We start from the raw sequence: 19394 nt of genomic DNA, 5'->3' as shown, positions 1-19394 counted from the left end.
CCAAATGTAGTTGCTTCAGGAACTTGACATGGCTGAGCTTGGGTTTTCCATCAATAGCACGCCGTCGATTGTACACAATAAAAGCATTGACTGTTGCCAGGTCGATGAAGCCCAGAAAAAGCGACTTGTAGTAAATCTTATACTTTAGAGCCAATGAAGAGAGTACCTTATACAACATGAATTATACAGGGTTAGCATCAACACTATCTTGTACATACAGCAGAAATGTACTCACCTTTGGAGGCGAAGTTGATCGTGTACATCAACTCCGCCCATGAAAGTTCGGTAATGTTTCAGCACTCTTGGACATGCCACCTCGACTTGCTCGCCAGACTTCGCTCGGCGAACTACGCGATCTTGCTCAGTACTTCCACCCGCACACAGCAAATGCACAGGACGGTTGTCCCACCAACACACTGCTTTCATACTCGGCACTAATGTGACTCGGCAACAGCGTAGGTACCGCGGTGTACATCAGCAGGCCGCTTCTTCTTCTTCACGATAATCTCTTTGCAAAACCCACCGCGGGTTGGTCATCACTGTGCCTATACTGTAGAACCCCATTGCTAGGAGCTGCATGGAGAGTGTCGGTGACGTGTAAAATCGGTCAGTGACCACTAGACGTTTTTCGATGGTTCCTCTTGCTCCAAAAACTTGCCTCAGGTTGCGAATAACGGCAGCTGGTCCACAGTTGGTGTCCTTCGAAGAGGATGACCTGTCCGTTTGCCACTTACCACAGTAGACTTCAAACCTGTATCATACACATTTATGTTGTTACATACTTGTATCCTACAGCTTAAGAGAACTTTACAACAACAAAAAACGGAGCGTGCCGTGAGGCACGCTCTCAACTCACCTGAGACAGTATGCTGACGCAGAGCAGCACAACATGAAGAGCTTGGTCCCCCATTTATGGGGCTTGTCCTTCATGTAGACTCTCACCGGTTGAACGTTGATCTTGAAGGCAACATTGCCTCATCAAATGCCATCACTGGAGGCGGTATGTAACCCGCTTTAAACTGTTGTTGGAGCGCGTCGATCACAGGACGCAGCTTCCAGGCACGATCTGTTGCGGCGCGGGGGTCGTTGTTGCTGCTGAAGTGGAGATTTCGAGAGATGTGCATGAAGCGATCCCGCGACATGAAAATCCCGAAGCGTCCACGAGGAATTCCTCCTTCGTCTGTCGTCTTCCAGTGATTCTCCAGCTTTTCCTTGTTGGGAGCAATTGTTCGAGCAAATAGAAGCCCAACAAATACGCACAGCTCTCGAGCAGTGATAGGTGGCGTGGAGAGTAATACAGCCTTGATCGCATCGCGCGTGCTCTTCTTGAATCCAGGAATCTTCTTTTCTCTTTGTTCCTGCTTCGTGTACTGTCCTTCAACCCGTTCGTCGATCTTTTCATCAAAGTATTCGTTGCTTGCCTCCGCGATGTCTTCCCACAAGCGAGGCTGCATGAAGTAAAATAGCACCCCAGAAACTGTCGTGGCCGCTTCTAGACTTCTCGGTGTAGGTCCGTAGTGTTCTCGGAACAACTGCGGGTAATCCTCTTGCATATTCGCCGTGCGAGGCTCATAAGGCTGGTCGAGATATGGAAATGGACTGTATGATACAGGATTAGACCATCCATTGCTTGCCATATCCTTCAGGATATCAGCGCTAATCGTGCCGCTTGTAATACTAGCCATACCACCAACCGCAGTTAAAAGATCGTCGTCAAACAATGCTTCTGCTGGATCTTCATCATCTTCTTCCAGCTCGTCTTCGTCTCCGCCTTCCGTTTCATCTCCGAGTGCACTGTCAGCGCCGTCAGAACACCCGTCATCGTTTTCAGCATCGGAGACCATGGCTTGGTATTCCTCAGGATCGTCTGCGTCTACAGTAATGTTGATATCTGGTACAGCACAAGAATACAATCTACGATCAGTATCCTGTATCACAAACGTGTATATACGATCTAAAACGCACCATCACAAAACGCAGCAATCCTTGCCGACCGGCGAGGACCCGTATTCTCTCCTTGTCGTACGGTCTCATCAACCTCGTCAAACGCCGGGTCCAGATTGCGTTGAATCTCGGGATCATCTTCCGAGCTTGGCTCATCGTCAGACTGGAGGCTATAAGTCATACGAGCTGACACGTCGGGGTACTCGACTCGTGGGGTCGGAGAGAGATGAGGCGATGTGCAGCGCAACGTTGGTGAAGGCTGGCTGCCATCACTATCACTGTGCGAGACGCCATTAACTCCATCTACAACACAGCAGCAATATACATGTTAGATCGCACGCTAAACGGTAAAATACAGGTAAACACAGCATCATACCTATGACTGGCGTTGGTTTTTGGGCAACAGCATCATTCGTGTCTCTGCTGTCTTCATTTTGCTGATCACCACCTTCTGTATTGCTCTCCTCGCGTAACGTAGCTGCTGTAAGTAACACGTTTGTATTATACATCATTAGCCGGCAGAATATCGTGTATATTCAAGACCAAGCATCACAATACCGCTAGACGTGGCATCGACGTCTTCCTGAGGCTCAACGCATTCAGCAGTCGTAGCAAAGGCTGCTTCTGGTAGTGTAGGCTGCTGTGCTTCTTTGGCAGCTTTCTCTGTTTCAATATAACACGTTAGACTGTCATTATGCGATGCAAAATAATTCAAGGTCTTACCAAGATCAATGCGGTCTAAGTAGCGCATTAATTCCTCTTCTCCGACGAAAAAATCGACGCCACGGGTGTCCTTCTTGGTCTTACCAGGCTTCAAGTATGTGAAGTCAACCGAGAGGCCAGCCGGCCTCTTCGAAGACCAGCCTTCCTTCTTCAGCTCAGCCCAGCGGGCGCGAAAACCTGACATCTCTTGGACTCGGCGCAAATTTTTTAATGAGTGAAATGAGTGGCGTGTGAGCTATTGACTGTAAGAATTTGTCGTACGTTGTCCACACCACACTAAAACCTCTTAGACTTAATTTTTAGAAAATGGAAAGACGCACTTCGAGCCGGAAAGAAGTAGGTGAGACAACCCGGCACCCCGTCCCCTATTTCATTTAAAGTTTGTATACCTCTATACAAACGTCAAGTCAAAATTCCTTATCGTGTATGGTCCAGGATAAGCTTTTTCTGATATCGTGTCTAATACAGGCCGTCGCGTTCAAGGGGTTAAGATATACAGTGGGCTGATACTCGTCTAGTTGGTGGGAGCCTCACCACGCACAACCTTCCGGACTGTGGCAGCGTTCCAGTAGGCTCAGTTCAGCGACCAACCATCAAAATGAGAGGACAAGAGTGCGGCAGATCGATCGTAGATTGCGGTTTAGCTGGACCGCTGGTCTGTAGGGCTTCATCAGCCCGGTTAAAGGTTATTGCCTGGAGAGACCGCAGAATAAATTATTTGATTTTGAAATGGGAGCTCGAAAATAAATTATTTTACTGCAAAATAAAAAATATATTTAATAAAAATAACATTTTCGGAACCCCTGCCAGTAGCGCTGTCTTCCAACTCGTACGTGAACTGCTTCATTGGTGCTTTGGCGTGGGGTATGCGCAGAGTTGTGCTCGGGGGTCGGCGGATTGCAGACTGGACGAGTGTGGATTTAACGGACACCCGGGTGAGTGAGCACTTGACTCTTCGAAATGAGGCTGGGCTCGGCTCATTCCTTAGGCAACGATGATGCACTTCATCTTGCCTCATTCCTGTCCCTATCTGGTGCCATTCCTGGTACAGTACTGTACATTTAGTGGGCCTCCACTGGTGGCTCAGAATTAGTTAGAACGAACTCCATAACACACATGTGCAGATTTCTTACATTAAAATCTAACGCTATACGGGGGGGGGGGAAGAGGGGGGGGGCGATACCGTCACTTTTTGTTTGGCCGCTCACGATGCCATCACCAGCATTGCCGCGAAAGCGACAGTGATAACGGCAGAGACGGAGGTAGTTGCGGCAGTCGTAGCACTGGATGATCCGCTGGCACCCGAATCGGACGCGACGCTGGCGTCATCGCCGACGCTGACACCGCCGTCGCTACCGATTTTGGAGCTGCCGACGATGTCGATGCCCATGGAGGCAGAGGTCGGAAAATACAATACTGTATTGTATTGATGGCAAAGTTTTGCCGCAATAAAAATTTCAATATGAGCACTCCCAATAATAAAAATTGCCGCAATTGAAATATATTGGAGCAATATCTAGCTATGTCTTGCCCTTCCGTGTACTCTTGCACCAGCCATGATCCCCGTGAGTATGCTGGCCCGGTAGTCGACTGGCCAAGCCACGCCAAGCTCGTCATCATTAATAGTCGTTATCATGTTCTGTGGTAGGTCTGACGACGGCTAGCCAGGTTAGTTCTTGAAACCCCACCCAAGAAACTAAAAAGTAGTCTTGCCGGTCTTGACTAGTTTTCTTAGCGTATATACTATCAGCAACATATAAGGCGGGGCCATCATCGAATTTTGAAGTTTCATCTTCTGAGTCCGTGTTACTCTGGAGAGCCCTCCATGTTTCATCTTCTACTGTCGTTTGACGTTAGCAAGTGCGAGGAGTTGCTTGTTTCGTTTGCTTTTACGTAACCGGGAAGTCTGGAAATGTAGCTGCTGCTTCACAAGCGCACTATACTAGGCAGCGGCTGAACCTACAATTCTTATCTAGAGGACGACACAACACTTAGGCCCTGTTCCGCAAAACCTCTAGAGGTGAACAGCGGATTTGCTTTTCCTCTGGGTTGAGACATTCCGCTGTTTCGGAGAATCCGCTGGAGCCGCATGCGGAACACCCAGATTTCAATCTATTTGCCGTGTAACGAAACTCTGCAATATGATACGTGAAATTATAAAAGAAAATAAAGTTTATTAGAAAAAGAGATGAGCAAAAAGATCTCAGATTCAATCTGAGTCTGAATTGTCCGTCAGCAGGTACTGCTCTACCATATATCGGCGGCTTTCGTCGTCCATCCCATAAAACATGGTTGCCGCGTTCGGTTGAGTTGCTAGTAGCTTAATGAACCTGAAGCGCTGGTGAACTGGGACTTCGTCCGTAAACATATCCTTAGATTTTAATTGCTTCGTCCGCGCAGGTAAGCTGTCGGCTTTTGATGTGTCGAGTACTGATAGAGGCCGCAATCACCTTCTGCGCGTCAGCCATAGCTCTCATCGAATCGCTCATTTTTTCCCCAGTGGTCTTAAGTCGTTTAGGTGAAGGTCCAACAATTGACACGTAATCTGTACTTTGACGGCGAGAGGATCGACTTCTATCAGTTGTTTCTGACCCTCCACTGTCGTTATCGATATTGCGATTGAGCCCTGATATGTTCTGAGATCTGTATTGTTGCTCGACATTGCATGCCTCTCGTTCTGCTGCACTTCTATCGTCAGTCGAACCTTCATCGCCGGAGTCGTTGCTTAGTCCACTCAGAGACGACGGTGCCGGTCGTGCAAGGCTTATAATATGCTCATCGTAAACAGCGAATGCACCGGTTGCAGCGGTGCGAGACATAATTATGTCCAGTTCGTGGTACATAAAGAGAGGTCTGCTTTTGAATTCTTTTGCTTGAGGGTACACAGCGATTAAGTCGTCCCACACAGAATCTGGAGCCGTAGGCATCCCTGTGGTAGGGTCCCACCCAAACCCACTGTTTGCCTTCATTGCAGCGTATGTCCTGTATTTCTTTTTCAGCTCTGCAATCTTGCTCTGCAGTTGCTTTCGATCTCGTGTCTGGCCGGTCAATAGCCCGTCGTTGAATGCTCTGACAATGCGATTCCAATTCGCTTTCTTGAAGTTTCCATTGTATGAATCACCAAGCCGCACGACTTCATCTAAGACAGCGTTGATGAAGCGAGCTGTAAGGTCTTCAGTCCAGCCAAATGTCATAGCTCACAAAGCTGATGATGCCGGAGCTGTGTTGGCTTTCGACAACTGAAACGGGTCCAGCAATGATTCGTAGGCCCTCCCAAAAAAACAGACTCTCCAAAAAGAAACCTTGGTTGAGAGTTTGGATATTTTTAGTTTTAGCGCAAAGATATTACTGTGGGTGCAATACCTGTTTTTATATTCTATTATTGGCTTATGATGCCGACAATTTCATCCAGAATGCTCATCGAACCATTCCCTAATTGTGCTATGGACGCATCCAATGAGGAAGGCAACATATCGGATGACGGAGAAGAAGATCAGATTGTGCTCGTTATGACAGGACTAACGTCGTACTGGTCGTATATTCGAGCTCATTTTGCAAAAGAGGGTTGCTGTACATCGATACTAAGCGGCGCTATGTACTACGAGGAGCTGTTAAACAGTCGAAGTCCGATACGCTTCTCGAATGTCGCTCGTATGAGTGTACAAACTTTTCATTTGCTACTTCGTGAATTAGAAACTACCCGATTGCTACCATCAACGTCCAGAATTCACAGCGGAGAGCGCTTACTAATTTTCCTGTTCATACTTACCGGAAAAAGTAATCGAGCAGCACAAGATCGATTTCAACATGGGCCGGCGACAATAGGCAGGATTGTTCGGCAATGTTTAGCAGCAATTAAGGCTCGATGGGATAAATTCGTTTGTCTCCCCAACAGTACAACCCCCGTCGAGATTCAGCAATCTGCAAAGTTCTTCCCCTACTTCAAAAACTGCTTGGGAGCTGTAGATGGAACTCACATCCCAGTGGTTCCTCCCGCTTCAATTGCGCCGCGGTTCAGAAACAGAAAAGGTTTTCACTCCAGTAACGTGCTTGGGGCGTGTAACTTTGCAATGGAATTTGTGTATATCCTCCCTGGCTGGGAAGGTTCTGCACATGACGGTCGAGTACTAAAAGATGCTGTTAGTCACAATTTTCATATCCCGAAAGGTACGTAACCTCACTTGTCATGAAAAAAACTTTACATAATTTTCCTATTGATGCGGCCTGTGTAGGTAAATACTAGTTAGGAGATGCTGGCTACGCGTTAACCAGCTACACAATGACTCCTTATAGAGGAACACGTTATCATCTTAAAGAGTTCGGCGATGGTCAGCAGAAACCACAGACAAAAGAGGAGTTGTATAATCTGCGTCATTCATCGCTGAGAAACGTTATCGAAAGAGCGTACGGAGCTATCAAATTCAAGTTTCCAATTCTGCTACACATGACTTCATATGCGCTTGCAGACCAGATAGGTCTAATACAGGCCGCGTTCGCAATTTTCAACTTCATTCGTCGCCATGGCGATGAATGTTCAGACTCAGACGGGTCCACCAGGGAAACCGAGAACGTAAGCGACGAAGTAGAAGACGCAGGGGACACACATACGGACGCTACGGACGACAGCGATATGAAGAAGCTTCGAGATGAAATAGCATCGATGATGTGGCAGAACTACCTTGTGACTCTTGCTGGAAGATACGGTGAGGTCGTAGTGTAGCTAGTTTTACACCACTGAACAATTTACAGTAATGCCCAGCACGTGCACAATGTATAAAAGTCTGCGAGGCTATTCCACGCAGATCATATTTGCTATTACAGGGCTTTGTCAGTCCACTCGCTAAAATAAAACTCTATCTGACCGAATTCGGGCGGATAGAGGATAGAAGATTTCGAATCGATTTGCTCTCGAATCCGCATTCGGAGCACGCAGAGTTTTGAGTGATCCGCTGGATGGTAAAATTCCGCTGAAATGGCCTCAATCCGCTGGAATTTGTACCTGCGGAACATGGCCTTAATGATATGTGGTGATTATTCTTGACAAGATAGCGAGTCAAGAATAGTTTTCTTGACTGAGCATCTTGTTAGAATATTTGTTTCTAAGCATCGGAATGATGTAGCAACTAATAATTTGTGCTATTAGTTGAGATTAGAGTAGCCTGTCCCTTTAGTTTGTTTCAGCTCGTTGCCGCAAATATTGCAGCGAAACAGCCCTTGACCTAGTATTGTGAAGAAGTAGGCGGCGATTTGCTTGTTTAGGACCATCGTAGTTCAAAAATGAAGTGAAGTTTGAGTTGTGGCTCGCGTATCGTAGCTTACCAAGACACTCTCGTAGCCACCGGTTTCAGGTTGGTGTGGAGATAGTGTGATGAACAGCAAAAATGATGTCATAAGATCTGATTGGTGATGTCATATCGAAACAATTAAACGGTTCCTACCAGGGAGCCTTTTGCCATATTTATTGTCAATAATTGGTCCAATACCAATTGTATCGATAAGCTCAACTACCAATAATACATATTTATATTGCAAAACCCAATAATTTATTGAATCGCAATTATTATTTCCGACCTCTGCATGGAGCTGCACTTGTTCACAACAGGGTCCACCAGGTCGCTCATGAGGTTGAGATTCTCGTTTAATGGCAGTGTGCAATCTTTCGGGCTGATGACGAGAATTGCGGACATGAGTGAGCGGCAAGTGTCGGTCTCGCAGATGGTCACGAGCTGCTCGTCCGACGGAGCTCGGCAAACACGACGCCAGAGACGCTGTTGTGTTGGTGTTTGTGAGCAGTGCACCGAGCTCGGATTGCTGGCGCACTTCAACGGCGGCGGCTCGTTCGGCGAAGAGGGAGGTGACTGCGATGGTCAATGCGAGAGCGGCGACCTTGTTCATTTTGCTTGGGCTTTGACGTGTGTGTCCCAGAGAGCACGTTGACTACACTAAATGAGCTTTGTAAACCCTCTATATTGTTGCCAGCAACTTTCTGGACGACATGTCGGAGTCCAGCCTGGACGACCAGCTCTGCTTGGCGTTCGCTGTTCCACTAACGTCGGAACGGATAAGAGAAATTCCAGTAGAGACTCCAGTAGATATCCGTTTTAGAAAAATAATTATCGACTGAATTCGTTACGTTGCACTAATTTCAAGCTTGAACTTGGCGAGTTGCAGGTCTTCACGCAACTCAACTTCGTAATGGTCACGTAAACTTGTCATTCGACATCTTTGCTGGCACGACAGCCCGTCGGACGGGATCATGGTCAAGTCCCGCCCACCATTCGCACTTCGTCCCTCGTAGCAGCACGATGCAGATTCTGCACCGCTCGTCTCGCATCGGCAGCTTCGTCGGTCGATTGGCGCCGCGTTGGTTGCGCTCGCTCTCGATTCCCAGCTCTGGGTCGACTGTCTCGTTCTCACATGAGCTCCAAAGCGAGCCTCGCGTTGCTGGGCGAGGTCCTGCTCGAGTCTGCCCCGTTGAGACGCCCTACAGGCCTCACATGACGCTCTACACCAATCTGCTTGACCGCGCCAAAGTGGACGACGGTAGTCGCCCCATGTTCGGCTCGAGGCCAGTGGACCCGACGACGGGAGCTGCAACGGGCGATTACGAGTGGAAAACGTTCGCTGAGTTCCTGGATCATGTGGATGAGACAGCGTCCGGTATGAAGCTTGCATTGGGCCTCAGACGACAAGACACGGTCGGAGTCTTCAGTCGCTCGCAGTACGAGTGGACACTCGTCGAGCAGTCTTGCAACCGGATGGCCTTCACACTCGTGCCGCTGTACGACACACTAGGTCCCAGTAGTGTGCCCTACATCCTCAACCACACTGAAATGAAGGTAGTATTCTGTGCCAAAGAACAGACAACCACACTGCTGCACTGCCTGCCCGAGTGTCCACACCTGAAGACGATCGTTCAATACGAGAGCAACTTAAACGAGCAGCAAGTAGCGGAAGCGAACGAGCGAGGAGTCAAGATCTGGGCGCTCGAAGACGTCGTGAAGATCGGAAGAGTCCACCCGGCAGACGCGGACCCGCCCAAGCCGGACGATCTGAGCACCATCTGCTACACTTCAGGCACCACCGGAACCCCAAAAGGCGTCCTGGTCACGCACGCTAACTTTGTGAGTGCTGTGAACGCTTACCGCCCCATGATCAAAGCCAACCGCGACGACGTGTACTTCAGTTTCCTACCGCTTCCACATGTGGCTGAGCGATTCTTGCACGCTATGATGATCACCGAGGGGGCAGCTATCGGGTTTTATCATGGTAAGGTGGCTCAAATTCTGGACGATGTACAGAAACTACACCCGACTGTCTTCGTGGCTGTGCCGCGACTTATGAATCGCATCTTTGACCAATTAAAGCACAAGGTGACGGCCACTGGGGACGCCAAACACGTTGAGTACTTCTACCAAGCGCTCGACGAGAAAAAGCGTTTAAACATGCTGAAACACGACCAATACGATGCTGAACTGTTCGACGGCTTCAAGCCCGTTCTGGGTGGCCGAGTGAGGCAGATTCTCACAGGTGCCGCCCCCATCACAAGCGAAGTGAAGGAATTCTTCCAGTACGTCTTCGGTGTCCCTGTTTTGGAGGCTTACGGCATCACAGAGGCCTCGGGTGGTGTCGCTTGTTCGAGTGCCTTGATGCCTCAAGGTCCTCATGTGGGCGTTCCTCTCCCCGGTCTCGCTATATGCCTGGGGGATGTACCGGAGATGAACTACTCGAGTGACGAGGGATACGGCGAAGTCTTGATGAAGGGACCGAACGTGTTCTCTGGCTACTACAAGCAACCAGAGTTAACTCAGGAAGTGCTTGATGAGGATGGGTGGTATGCCACAGGGGACATCGGTCGCTGGAACCCTGACGGTACGCTGAGTATCGTCGACCGGAAGAAACATATCTTCAAGCTTTCTCAGGGAGAGCATGTTGCCCCGGAGAAAATTGAAGGCGTCTATCAGAAGAGCAGCTTTGTCGGACAAGTGTTTGTGGACGGAGACTCGTTGCAGAATTATCTCGTCGCTGTTGTGGTGCCTGACCCTGACGTTGTGAAGCACTCGACGTTTAAAAACTGGGAGACGGATTACGAACAGAGACGCGAGTTGGAGAAAGTGGTGCTGGCAGATATGGATGCACTGGCTCATGCTGACGGTCTGCACGGCTTTGAGCGAGTCAAGAAGATTCATCTGACCTCCGAGGCCTTCACAGTGGAGAATGACCTTGTCACCCCAACGCTGAAGCCCAAAAGAGCCAAGCTTGCACAGTACTTTGCTGATGAGGTGAAGACGCTGTACGACGCAGGTAGTAAATATGAATAAAAACACTTGGGACACAGTAATGTCCACTTTTTTTGAGAGGGTTCCCTAAGGATACTGGACTGAAGAAACCCATCGAAATGTGCATCTGCCCCCCCTTAGGGATGCACTCCATCTTGGAGTCCATGCTCACGAGGCAGGTGCTGTTTTGGAATCCTGTTTTCTACGGACAATGCATCGTTTGCCTTTCATGTTTCTATTGATATCGAACGACGATTCATGATGTACAACTTGTAATGTCTCTGCAGGTCTCTCAGCCTTTCTTACAGATGTGTGTTTGAACCCGGAGACGCCCTTGCAATGCTAAATCCAGAGTTTAGTTACGTACATGAAGTGGTGATGATGGCCATGTAGTACATGATGTACGCAATAGCTTCCGTGCCTATCGAAAATCGGTGATAATCATCGGTCAACGCGAAGATTGAAGTTCAAAGTCCTTCAACATGCTTCTCTCAACAGTCGAATAATTCTGTTGGCGATGCTACTACTCAGAGTCTCACTCTTCAAATTGCTCTCAAGCCCCCAGCCCCTCTTTCATCAACCATGACTGTATCGCCCAAGGACTACACGCTCTTCACCCCCTACAAGCTTTCAGAAAGCCTCGAGCTCAAGAACCGCATCGTCATGTCTCCACTCACTCGTGCTCGTTGCGACCCCGTCACCCACGAGGCTGGACCCATGCAAGTCGAGTATTACTCGCAACGTGCTGGTGCTGGTCTCATCATCACCGAATCCGTCGCTATCTCTGTGCAAGGGTTTGGCTGGTACGGAGCTCCGTGCATGTACACGCAAGGCCATTGCGATTCCTGGAAACCAGTGGTGGAAGCTGTTCACGCGAAGGGTGCGAAGATCTTCTTGCAGATCTGGCACATTGGGCGTCAGGGCCACCCAAGCTTCAGTGGTGAGGTGGTCGGTCCATCGGCTATCGGTCCCGTCTCCGGCCACACGCGTGATGTCAATGCCGAGAAGGCTCCTTACGAACTCTGTCGTGAGCTTAAGACTGAGGAGATCCCCGAGGTGATCGATGACTTCCGCAAGTCAGCTCGTCTGGCAAAGGAAGCAGGATTCGACGGTGTCGATATCCACGCAGCGAATGGGTACCTTCCTGACACGTTCCTCCAGTCCAGTACCAACAAGCGCACGGACAAATATGGAGGTTCGGTTGAGAACCGTGCTCGGTTTTTGTTAGAACTGGTCGAGGCGCTACAGAAGGAGTGGCCTGCGGAGCGTATCGGTCTGAGCCTGTCGCCTAATGGCTTCTACGGTGACACCGGCAGCGCTGATAACTACGAGATGTGCTGCTACGTCGCTGAGAAACTCAGCAAATATGGCCTCGCCTACTTGGCTACATTGGATGGTTTCGGCTTCGGCTTCCAGGACAAGGGGCGTCTGACTAAACCGCTCGATGTGAAGAAGAACTTCAAGGGAACAGTCATGGCCGCTAACATCTACACCCGCGATACCGGTGAGGGCGTTTTCTTAAGTGGCGCTGCGGACCTTGTCAGCTTCGGACGTCCGTACATCTCGAACCCCGACTTGGCTGAGCGATTCCTCAATGACTGGCCTCTCAACGAGCCTGCCGGGTACGAAACGTGGTTCGGCACACGCATGCCTGGGCGTAGTGGATACGTCGACTTCCCTGTTTACAACGCTGCTAAAAAAAGAGCGGTAACAGCGATTGTTATCAAATCACAAGTACCATATTAACGGAAGTAACAAAACGGAAACTCGGATAAAAATAGTAGTGCCTACACTTCTTTTTCTTTCATTCTTGTGATAATGTCTGAGTTGCCGGAGCTACCGAGGTCGATAGACCTGCCAGGTCCACTGCGACGGCAGTCTTCTCAACGTCCTTCTTATCGTCATGCGAGTCTACTCAAGCCGGAGATGCCACCCCATTTACTTAAGTTGCTCCAGAAAACTCCCGAGGAACAAGAACGTGTACAGGCAGCCAAAGCGATTCTGATGGATGAGCCGGCACTACGAAATGAACAGAGTTTGGACCTCGTGTACGGCTGGATGCTGCAGAATTGCAAGCAGTACAGCAACAATATCTTCGGTGCTGCACCAGAATACATCCGTCGTGAAATTTGTCGGCAGATGAGACTCATGAAGGTGAAAAGTGGAGGTCTCGTCATTCGACAAGGTGACACTGGAGATCGCTGCTATATCGTCGTGGATGGACTGGTGGATGTGTATGTCAAAATGGAGAAACCGGGGGAGGTCGTAGCTTCGCCTCCGCCGATGTTGTCAACTATGAAGCCGCGACGGACGTCTTGGCGGTTAAGCTCAGAAGTCAACCCGGCACCTGTCGACTTCGGTGCCATGGTGGCGAACCTCGGACCAGGAGCAATGTTTGGTGAAATCGTGCTGCTCAACCCTTCAGCAAAACGAAACGCCACCATCAAAGCGTCACAGTTTACTGAAAGCTGTGATTTAATTTGTCTAGAACGTGCTGATTACATTCGTCTGGTTCGTACTGCGTCTATGGAGGCCTCGCACTATAATAACGCTGAAGTACTCGACAGAATGTTTCTCTTTAGAGACTGGGTGAAGCTCGGTGAGCTAAATTTCTTCTAACCCGAATTGAGAATCCTTTGTAGTTTTTAACTTTTTTTTTACATTTTGTAGAGAAAATGCGCCTAGTTAGTGCGATGAGATCACGTCATTTTACAAGCAACGTAACAAGTCTTCAATGATTTGTGGGAGGTAAGTCCTAGGTCTAACGTTTTGAATTGGCCTTTTTTCAGGATTATCTTTATCGAGCTGGTACCGATGCCAAGTGGATGTATATCGTGACATCCGGTGAAGTCATGGAGCGTATCAATTGGACCCTCGACGCTGGCGGGAATGATGCCGCCATGCGACGACTTCTTTTGTCGCAGTCTTCTTCACAAAAGCATCCCGAGAGAATTGTAAACGTAGAGCTAACTCTTATCGGCCCGGGGGATGTCGCTGGAGAACTACCTTTCGTCACTTCAAAGCGCGGAGCTAGCTTTGATATTAAAGCCGTGACGGATGTGCAGGCACTCGCCATCGATCGACGCTACTACGAAACGGTGATGCTTACTGCAACTCGTGACAATAAGCCCGAAGTTTACGCTACAGTGAAGAAACTGCGAACTTTCAGCCAAGACCGTGAGGATTGGCGTCAGCAGCGAATGGCGTGTGGCATTTCCTATCCCAGTGCACATGTAAATGTGTAAGTGTATTCGTTTTTTTTTTCTTTTTTTTTTTGTACTAATCTTTCGTCCCAATCGTGTCGTTGTGTCAGTACTTGGCATTTGATGCGCATGTCAAATGTTTTGTGTCCAAGATGTGGACAGCGAGGTCACTTGGCTGCGGATCTTTCCAAATGTGACAGCGCCCCACCTCGTCAACCGCCACCAAGCACCAATAATAACAGTGGGAGTACTGGAGCGAAACGCGCACCATGTGCAACCCTACTATCGCGAAAAGTGTCGACAGCAAGATCGTCAACTCAAAGGTTAGCTCTTCGCCATGTGACGGAGGGTCTAAAGTCATTTTATAACTGCGCCTTTTTCTCAGGAGGGATGACAATCATCAGCCAAAAACAGCTCGCCCAGACAACGCCGTTCGGGATCTTTTTGATGATTCTTATCTTCCCTCAGGGAAAGAACAGCTTCAACGATGCCGAGAACGAAAATTATAACCATAAATGCTTCATACTTTTGCTACTGTCCGTCGTCTTTCTGTCAGAAATTTACACAAAGTCACAGGTGAAAAATGTGCCAGGGTTTTACCCCTAAAGTACAGTAACTATGGAATGGTCTCTTATGAATATTTTGGATTTCAAACCAATTTGTTAAATTCTTTGGTCGGATACGGATTAGTTTCGTCTCACCCTCGACGCCTCTCATCACTTATAGTGAATTGTATGTTGGTTGGCTAGAGCGCGTTCAGCGAGAACAAGTTCCAGAGCAGGAAGTACTTGCTGCTGTGCTGGCACTTATAAGCATCACGTCAATGCCGGGTGCCATTCTCTTTCCACCTCACGAGGAGTTTTAGATAGATTCTCTCCATAGGAATCAACACTACAACCAAATCGGTCGCTCTATTTTTTGTTTTGTGTCTGGCGGTCGGTGTTGTGCCTTTCTTCGCCTTCGGTGATGCTGTTCAAGCGATCCATCAGCTCGCTCTCGAAAAGAATGGTATTTTTTCTAATGGTTTAAAAATGCGAACTTTGATTAAAGACCGATTAAAATATTTTTTGAATCGGTATTAAATCTTGGTCTAAAAAGCCGACTGGTCTAACACTCATAGCTACGATAGTATGGATATTAATATCATTCTGAAAAGTAGTTCTCTTTTCGTGGCCGATGCTATTCTGCGGACTTGCCATCAAAAAGTATTATGCACGTGATATTTGAGTATGAGAAGAGCAAGCATTTCTAAAACTACCTATTAGAGAACTTTCTTGCAAGATTTTGGAGCAGCATCGTCAGAAAAGGGTTAAATCCGACGTTCCAAAAATATTTTCGAGTAAGCTTCAATCGGTAATCTATCCGTCATTTACTCATTTTTTTTTTATAATACCGCTCGAAGTACCGGTATGAGGCATGGACAGCCTGCTCCAAATTACCGGTATGAGCCCCAAGCGATAAGTGATGATATTCATCCATATAAGTAAGACATTAAGACATTGTCCATTGAAGGCCACTGCCCTACCAGTGGTGAATAGAGATTCTTCCGGATAGTGATAAAATGTGGTATCACTACAAAGAGGATTGCCTGCAAAACTTGCAACTTGCACACCAGAGAACCATATTGGCTACATGTAAAGATTTGCAAGGACGCCTGTTCGCGTGACTTTGATTCGCTCTCCACAAAAACAGTCGTCGATTTAGGAAAAAATTATTTTGCAATGTTCGGCCCGAGCATTGCAAGATAATCCGAACTTCGGCACTCTGACTCAGACCACCTGGAGATGCCATATTCTGTTCTCTGACTCAGAGTCTAAGGACCGGTCTCCGCACATACTGCACGGCTGGTTTGCTTTAGTAAGATCTTGGTGACGATTTGATATGATACCCTATTAACAATATTAAAAGCCTGCGTCTCATGTGCACAGGGATTTGACTAAAAAAAGTTTATAATTAATGCTTATAAAAAGCAGCACGGATGAGAATTCTTGCTTGTACTTTTTCAATGTAGAGGGACATGTACATAGCTGTAGTTATTAATATAATAGCCACAACGTCGAGTAAAAGGAGAAAATAGGAGAAACACACCATCGCTGGGATAACACACACGGGGCTGGGCGACGTGGGTGCCATAGCCGCGGCGCCAACTAAGGTGAGTTTTGGTGCCTTTGGACCACGCAGACTCTTCGTTACACAAGTATCGCTGCTTATACCGCTCATATAATTCCGTAATAGCTCTTCTGTTCGCAAACTACTTGTATGTAATTATTTGAAGCGCCTCCTCTCCGCTGCATTTAATTTATGTTTGGTTGCAAAATGTAAAGGTATCGCCGGGATGTCACCCACTCTTGAATACCCGTCGCTCAGAAATGTAAGATACTACTGTACGTAGTAATAATCTGAAAAAAAGGAGTTAATTTAGGAACTCCTTCCGTGCGTTGCCCGGATATTATCGAAAGTAGTGCGCTTCCTCATCGTTGAAGCAATCCTTCAAGCCTAGGTATACACGAACGAAGCGCTTTATAAATGCTGGCTTGTCCCCACACGGTGCAGGAAATCTTAAGGTGTTGCGCCGAAAAAATTGGAAGCTCATTTATAGCGCACTATTAAAGACTCCTGGCTACTTGTAGTTCAGCGAAACTCAACACTACCTATACCGGTATACATGATTATGTGTCCGCGTACGATTTGTTGGTCTAGATCGCATTCATAAACGCACACTTGCTTTAGCCGCTAGGGTCTAGCGTGGGCAATTGTCACCTCATTTAAGGTGATCGATGTATCACTCCACTATACTTTAAGACACCGACTAGCAAAGCTGAGGCGTAATATGGCTACGTGATATATTACAATACATCTCCGCTGTTATCCTTTCGAACGAGACATACTCTGTTCACTCTAGTTAGTCATGCCATGACTAATTATGGTGCTAAGGTTGGAGAAGAGAATTCTGGAAATTTAACTGCCCGTTATATTAAAACTACTCGTATGTCAAACCAAACAGACTAGAAAGTAGCTGCCAAGATCTGTCAAAATTCAGTGCTTTTGTTCAGAATTGATGAGCCTTGTAAAATATTCTAGATTTGTGACGTCACTTAACGCCTTAGTTTCGCTAAACATAAGAGGTGTATATTTTTTTCGGCATCTATGTTATGTTGAGTCGCTTAACAAAAGAGAAAATTCGACTCCTACCGATCTCACGAATGCTCAATACTGACGTCAAGCCAAATGTGCGAGCCAAATGCACAGGCTACGGGTAACTGGACCGAAATATCTGGTTGAAGGGGATAGAGAGAGGCGGTGACACCTACTACAGCGGTGGCCGACAACCACTGAGCTCTTTCATTCTTGAAAAAGAGCGTTAAGTCAACCAGCAAAGAAGGAAGCAGAGATGGTTGCGACGGCGGGCAAGACACCTCGCTACACCTTGACACCAGAAGATCGCCAGCGGTGTCTGGCGGCGCTGGGAGACCACCACCGACGCCGCGTTCGTCGAAACGCGGAGAGGCAGGCAGCAGAACCAAAGCAAGGCGTCAAGGGTGGCAGAGAGAAGAAGCGAGCCAGGAAGACGCCGATGAAAATTGCAAAGTCCAGGCCTCCGCGCGCCGAATCGGCCCCAGTCGAAGAGACGGATGCAGAAGCAAATACCGCTGAAGCTAAAGAGACTACATAGACGAGGGTGGATGGGTTTGTGGTGGAGCCTGAGGTGGAGGAGGCAGTCGCTGATGTGGTGATAGCTGTGGCTTCGGGCTCGCATCTAATGCCGGTTCGAGTTGTCCTAAGCCCATCGAGACCTCGTGGCTTCCTCGTACACAAGCAGGTGGTAGCAGCTACGCAAAGGTCGCAAAAAACGGTGTCGAAGTGTCCTTCAATAAACTTCAGAGGCAGAAGCCGCCGTCGAATCCTCCGAGGACGATAACGGGCACAGCTGTTGTGGCTGCCGCCCCACGCGTTACTGTTGCTTGTGTAGCCAACGGCGACCGTAACATCATGGCGGCCGGCGCACGCGAATGCACTGGCCTTGGATCGGAAGAGCAGTCGGGCTTTGATGTTGATGACGATGACGCAGATAGGGAGTGGGAAAAAGACTGGGATATTGGATATCTTTCCGACGAGGACCTAGGAGACTTAGTGGAACTGATCTACCAGATTCGTTGCGCAAGTCGGTTGCTAAGAATGATGTCCGTTTGACGGAGAGAAAGCACTCTGGCTGGGAGAATGGTAAGTTATGTTGGACACTATCCAACATATGTAACTTTGATTGATCGGTTATCAACATAATAGCAACACTATTTAATACAATGATATGTGCTCTGTAGAACGGTCCAAGTTTGGAGACAACGTCGGGTCGTATGATCCATCCGACAGTGCGCTTAGTGTGGCTGAAGATCCTCTCGCACTATTCTTTTACTTTCTACCGCCCAAATTATGGAGGCAAATTGCGGCTGAGAGGAATTGCTACCACACCCAGTCAATCCCAGGCCGAGTGCAGATAATTCAAGCGAAGCAGCGTCGTGGTGGTGGGGAGGTGGAAGACATTGCAAACATTCACCGGCGACTAGCCCGTGTGAAGCCGATTGACCCTTGGGAGGTGCTGGGCGTCATTCCGCTTCTCATTGCAAGGATGTTGGCCCAGTGCGGAAGGGGATTGGTGCTCACTGGGAGCTGACACCTGCAGGCGCTCTGCCATCACCTTGCTTTGGCAAGTTCATGTCGCGCAACAGGCTCTTCCACATCATGGGATATTTGCACTTTTCGAATAACAAGTCACCGCAAGGCGATAAGGACTGCGTGTGGAAGATTCGGCCAGTTGTTTGTGGTTTTCAACGTACGTTTGGGCGTGAATACAAAAGTTCTCATTAGCTTTGCTGAGGCTAGCCTTCCATCGAGATCTCGCTACAACCCGACCAGGCAATTCAACAAGGACAAGCCCCGCAAATGGGAGACAACGGTGCTCGTGGCAGCGTGTGCAGATACTGCATATTGCATGAGGTGCGTTCTAGTTGGCAAGCATCAGCTTGCCACTTAAGTTTTGGTCTAAACGCTTATGTTGGAAATCCAGCATGTGCATTGCAGATAGCGATACATAATTCGCTTTGAACTAGCTTTGTTTGTGTTTGCACTACTATTTTCAGAATTGAGGTGTACTGTGGCGCCAACGACCATCTTTTGGACTCCGGTTTCGCCGACAACAATTTTTAGCGAAGCTGCCGTTCTCAGAAACATGAACGCGTAATGTCCAACG

General features: G+C 48.2%; 4 protein-coding genes across 4 annotated transcripts; 3 read left to right on the top strand and 1 right to left on the bottom strand.

The window, feature by feature from the left end:
- Window positions 1-4876: 4876 nt before the first annotated feature.
- Window positions 4877-6476, bottom strand: PITG_06571 (uncharacterized protein; the record flags this gene model as incomplete). The annotated part of the gene is made up of 3 exons (XM_002998618.1): window positions 4877-5097; window positions 5372-5830; window positions 6437-6476. 3 exons carry the CDS (start codon window positions 6474-6476, stop codon window positions 4877-4879), a joined length of 720 nt encoding a protein of 239 aa, XP_002998664.1.
- A 1876-nt stretch (window positions 6477-8352) lies between these two features.
- On the top strand, window positions 8353-10988 carry PITG_06570 (long-chain-fatty-acid-CoA ligase, putative; the record flags this gene model as incomplete). The annotated part of the gene is made up of 2 exons (XM_002998617.1): window positions 8353-8521; window positions 8839-10988. The coding sequence occupies 2 exons, from the start codon at window positions 8353-8355 to the stop codon at window positions 10986-10988; spliced, it is 2319 nt and encodes a 772-aa protein (XP_002998663.1).
- Window positions 10989-11528: 540 nt separating this feature from the next.
- PITG_06569 (12-oxophytodienoate reductase, putative) lies at window positions 11529-12692 on the top strand (the record flags this gene model as incomplete). The annotated part of the gene is made up of 1 exon (XM_002998616.1): window positions 11529-12692. The coding sequence occupies one exon, from the start codon at window positions 11529-11531 to the stop codon at window positions 12690-12692; it is 1164 nt and encodes a 387-aa protein (XP_002998662.1).
- A 180-nt stretch (window positions 12693-12872) lies between these two features.
- PITG_06568 (uncharacterized protein) lies at window positions 12873-14658 on the top strand (the record flags this gene model as incomplete). The annotated part of the gene is made up of 5 exons (XM_002998615.1): window positions 12873-13545; window positions 13617-13666; window positions 13736-14187; window positions 14260-14472; window positions 14535-14658. The coding sequence occupies 5 exons, from the start codon at window positions 12873-12875 to the stop codon at window positions 14656-14658; spliced, it is 1512 nt and encodes a 503-aa protein (XP_002998661.1).
- Window positions 14659-19394: the final 4736 nt, after the last annotated feature.

This window comes from Phytophthora infestans, genomic scaffold (genome assembly GCF_000142945.1).
Source record: "Phytophthora infestans T30-4 supercont1.8 genomic scaffold, whole genome shotgun sequence".
NCBI lineage: Eukaryota > Oomycota > Peronosporomycetes > Peronosporales > Peronosporaceae > Phytophthora > Phytophthora infestans.
This window is presented reverse-complemented; position numbering and strand designations above follow the sequence as displayed.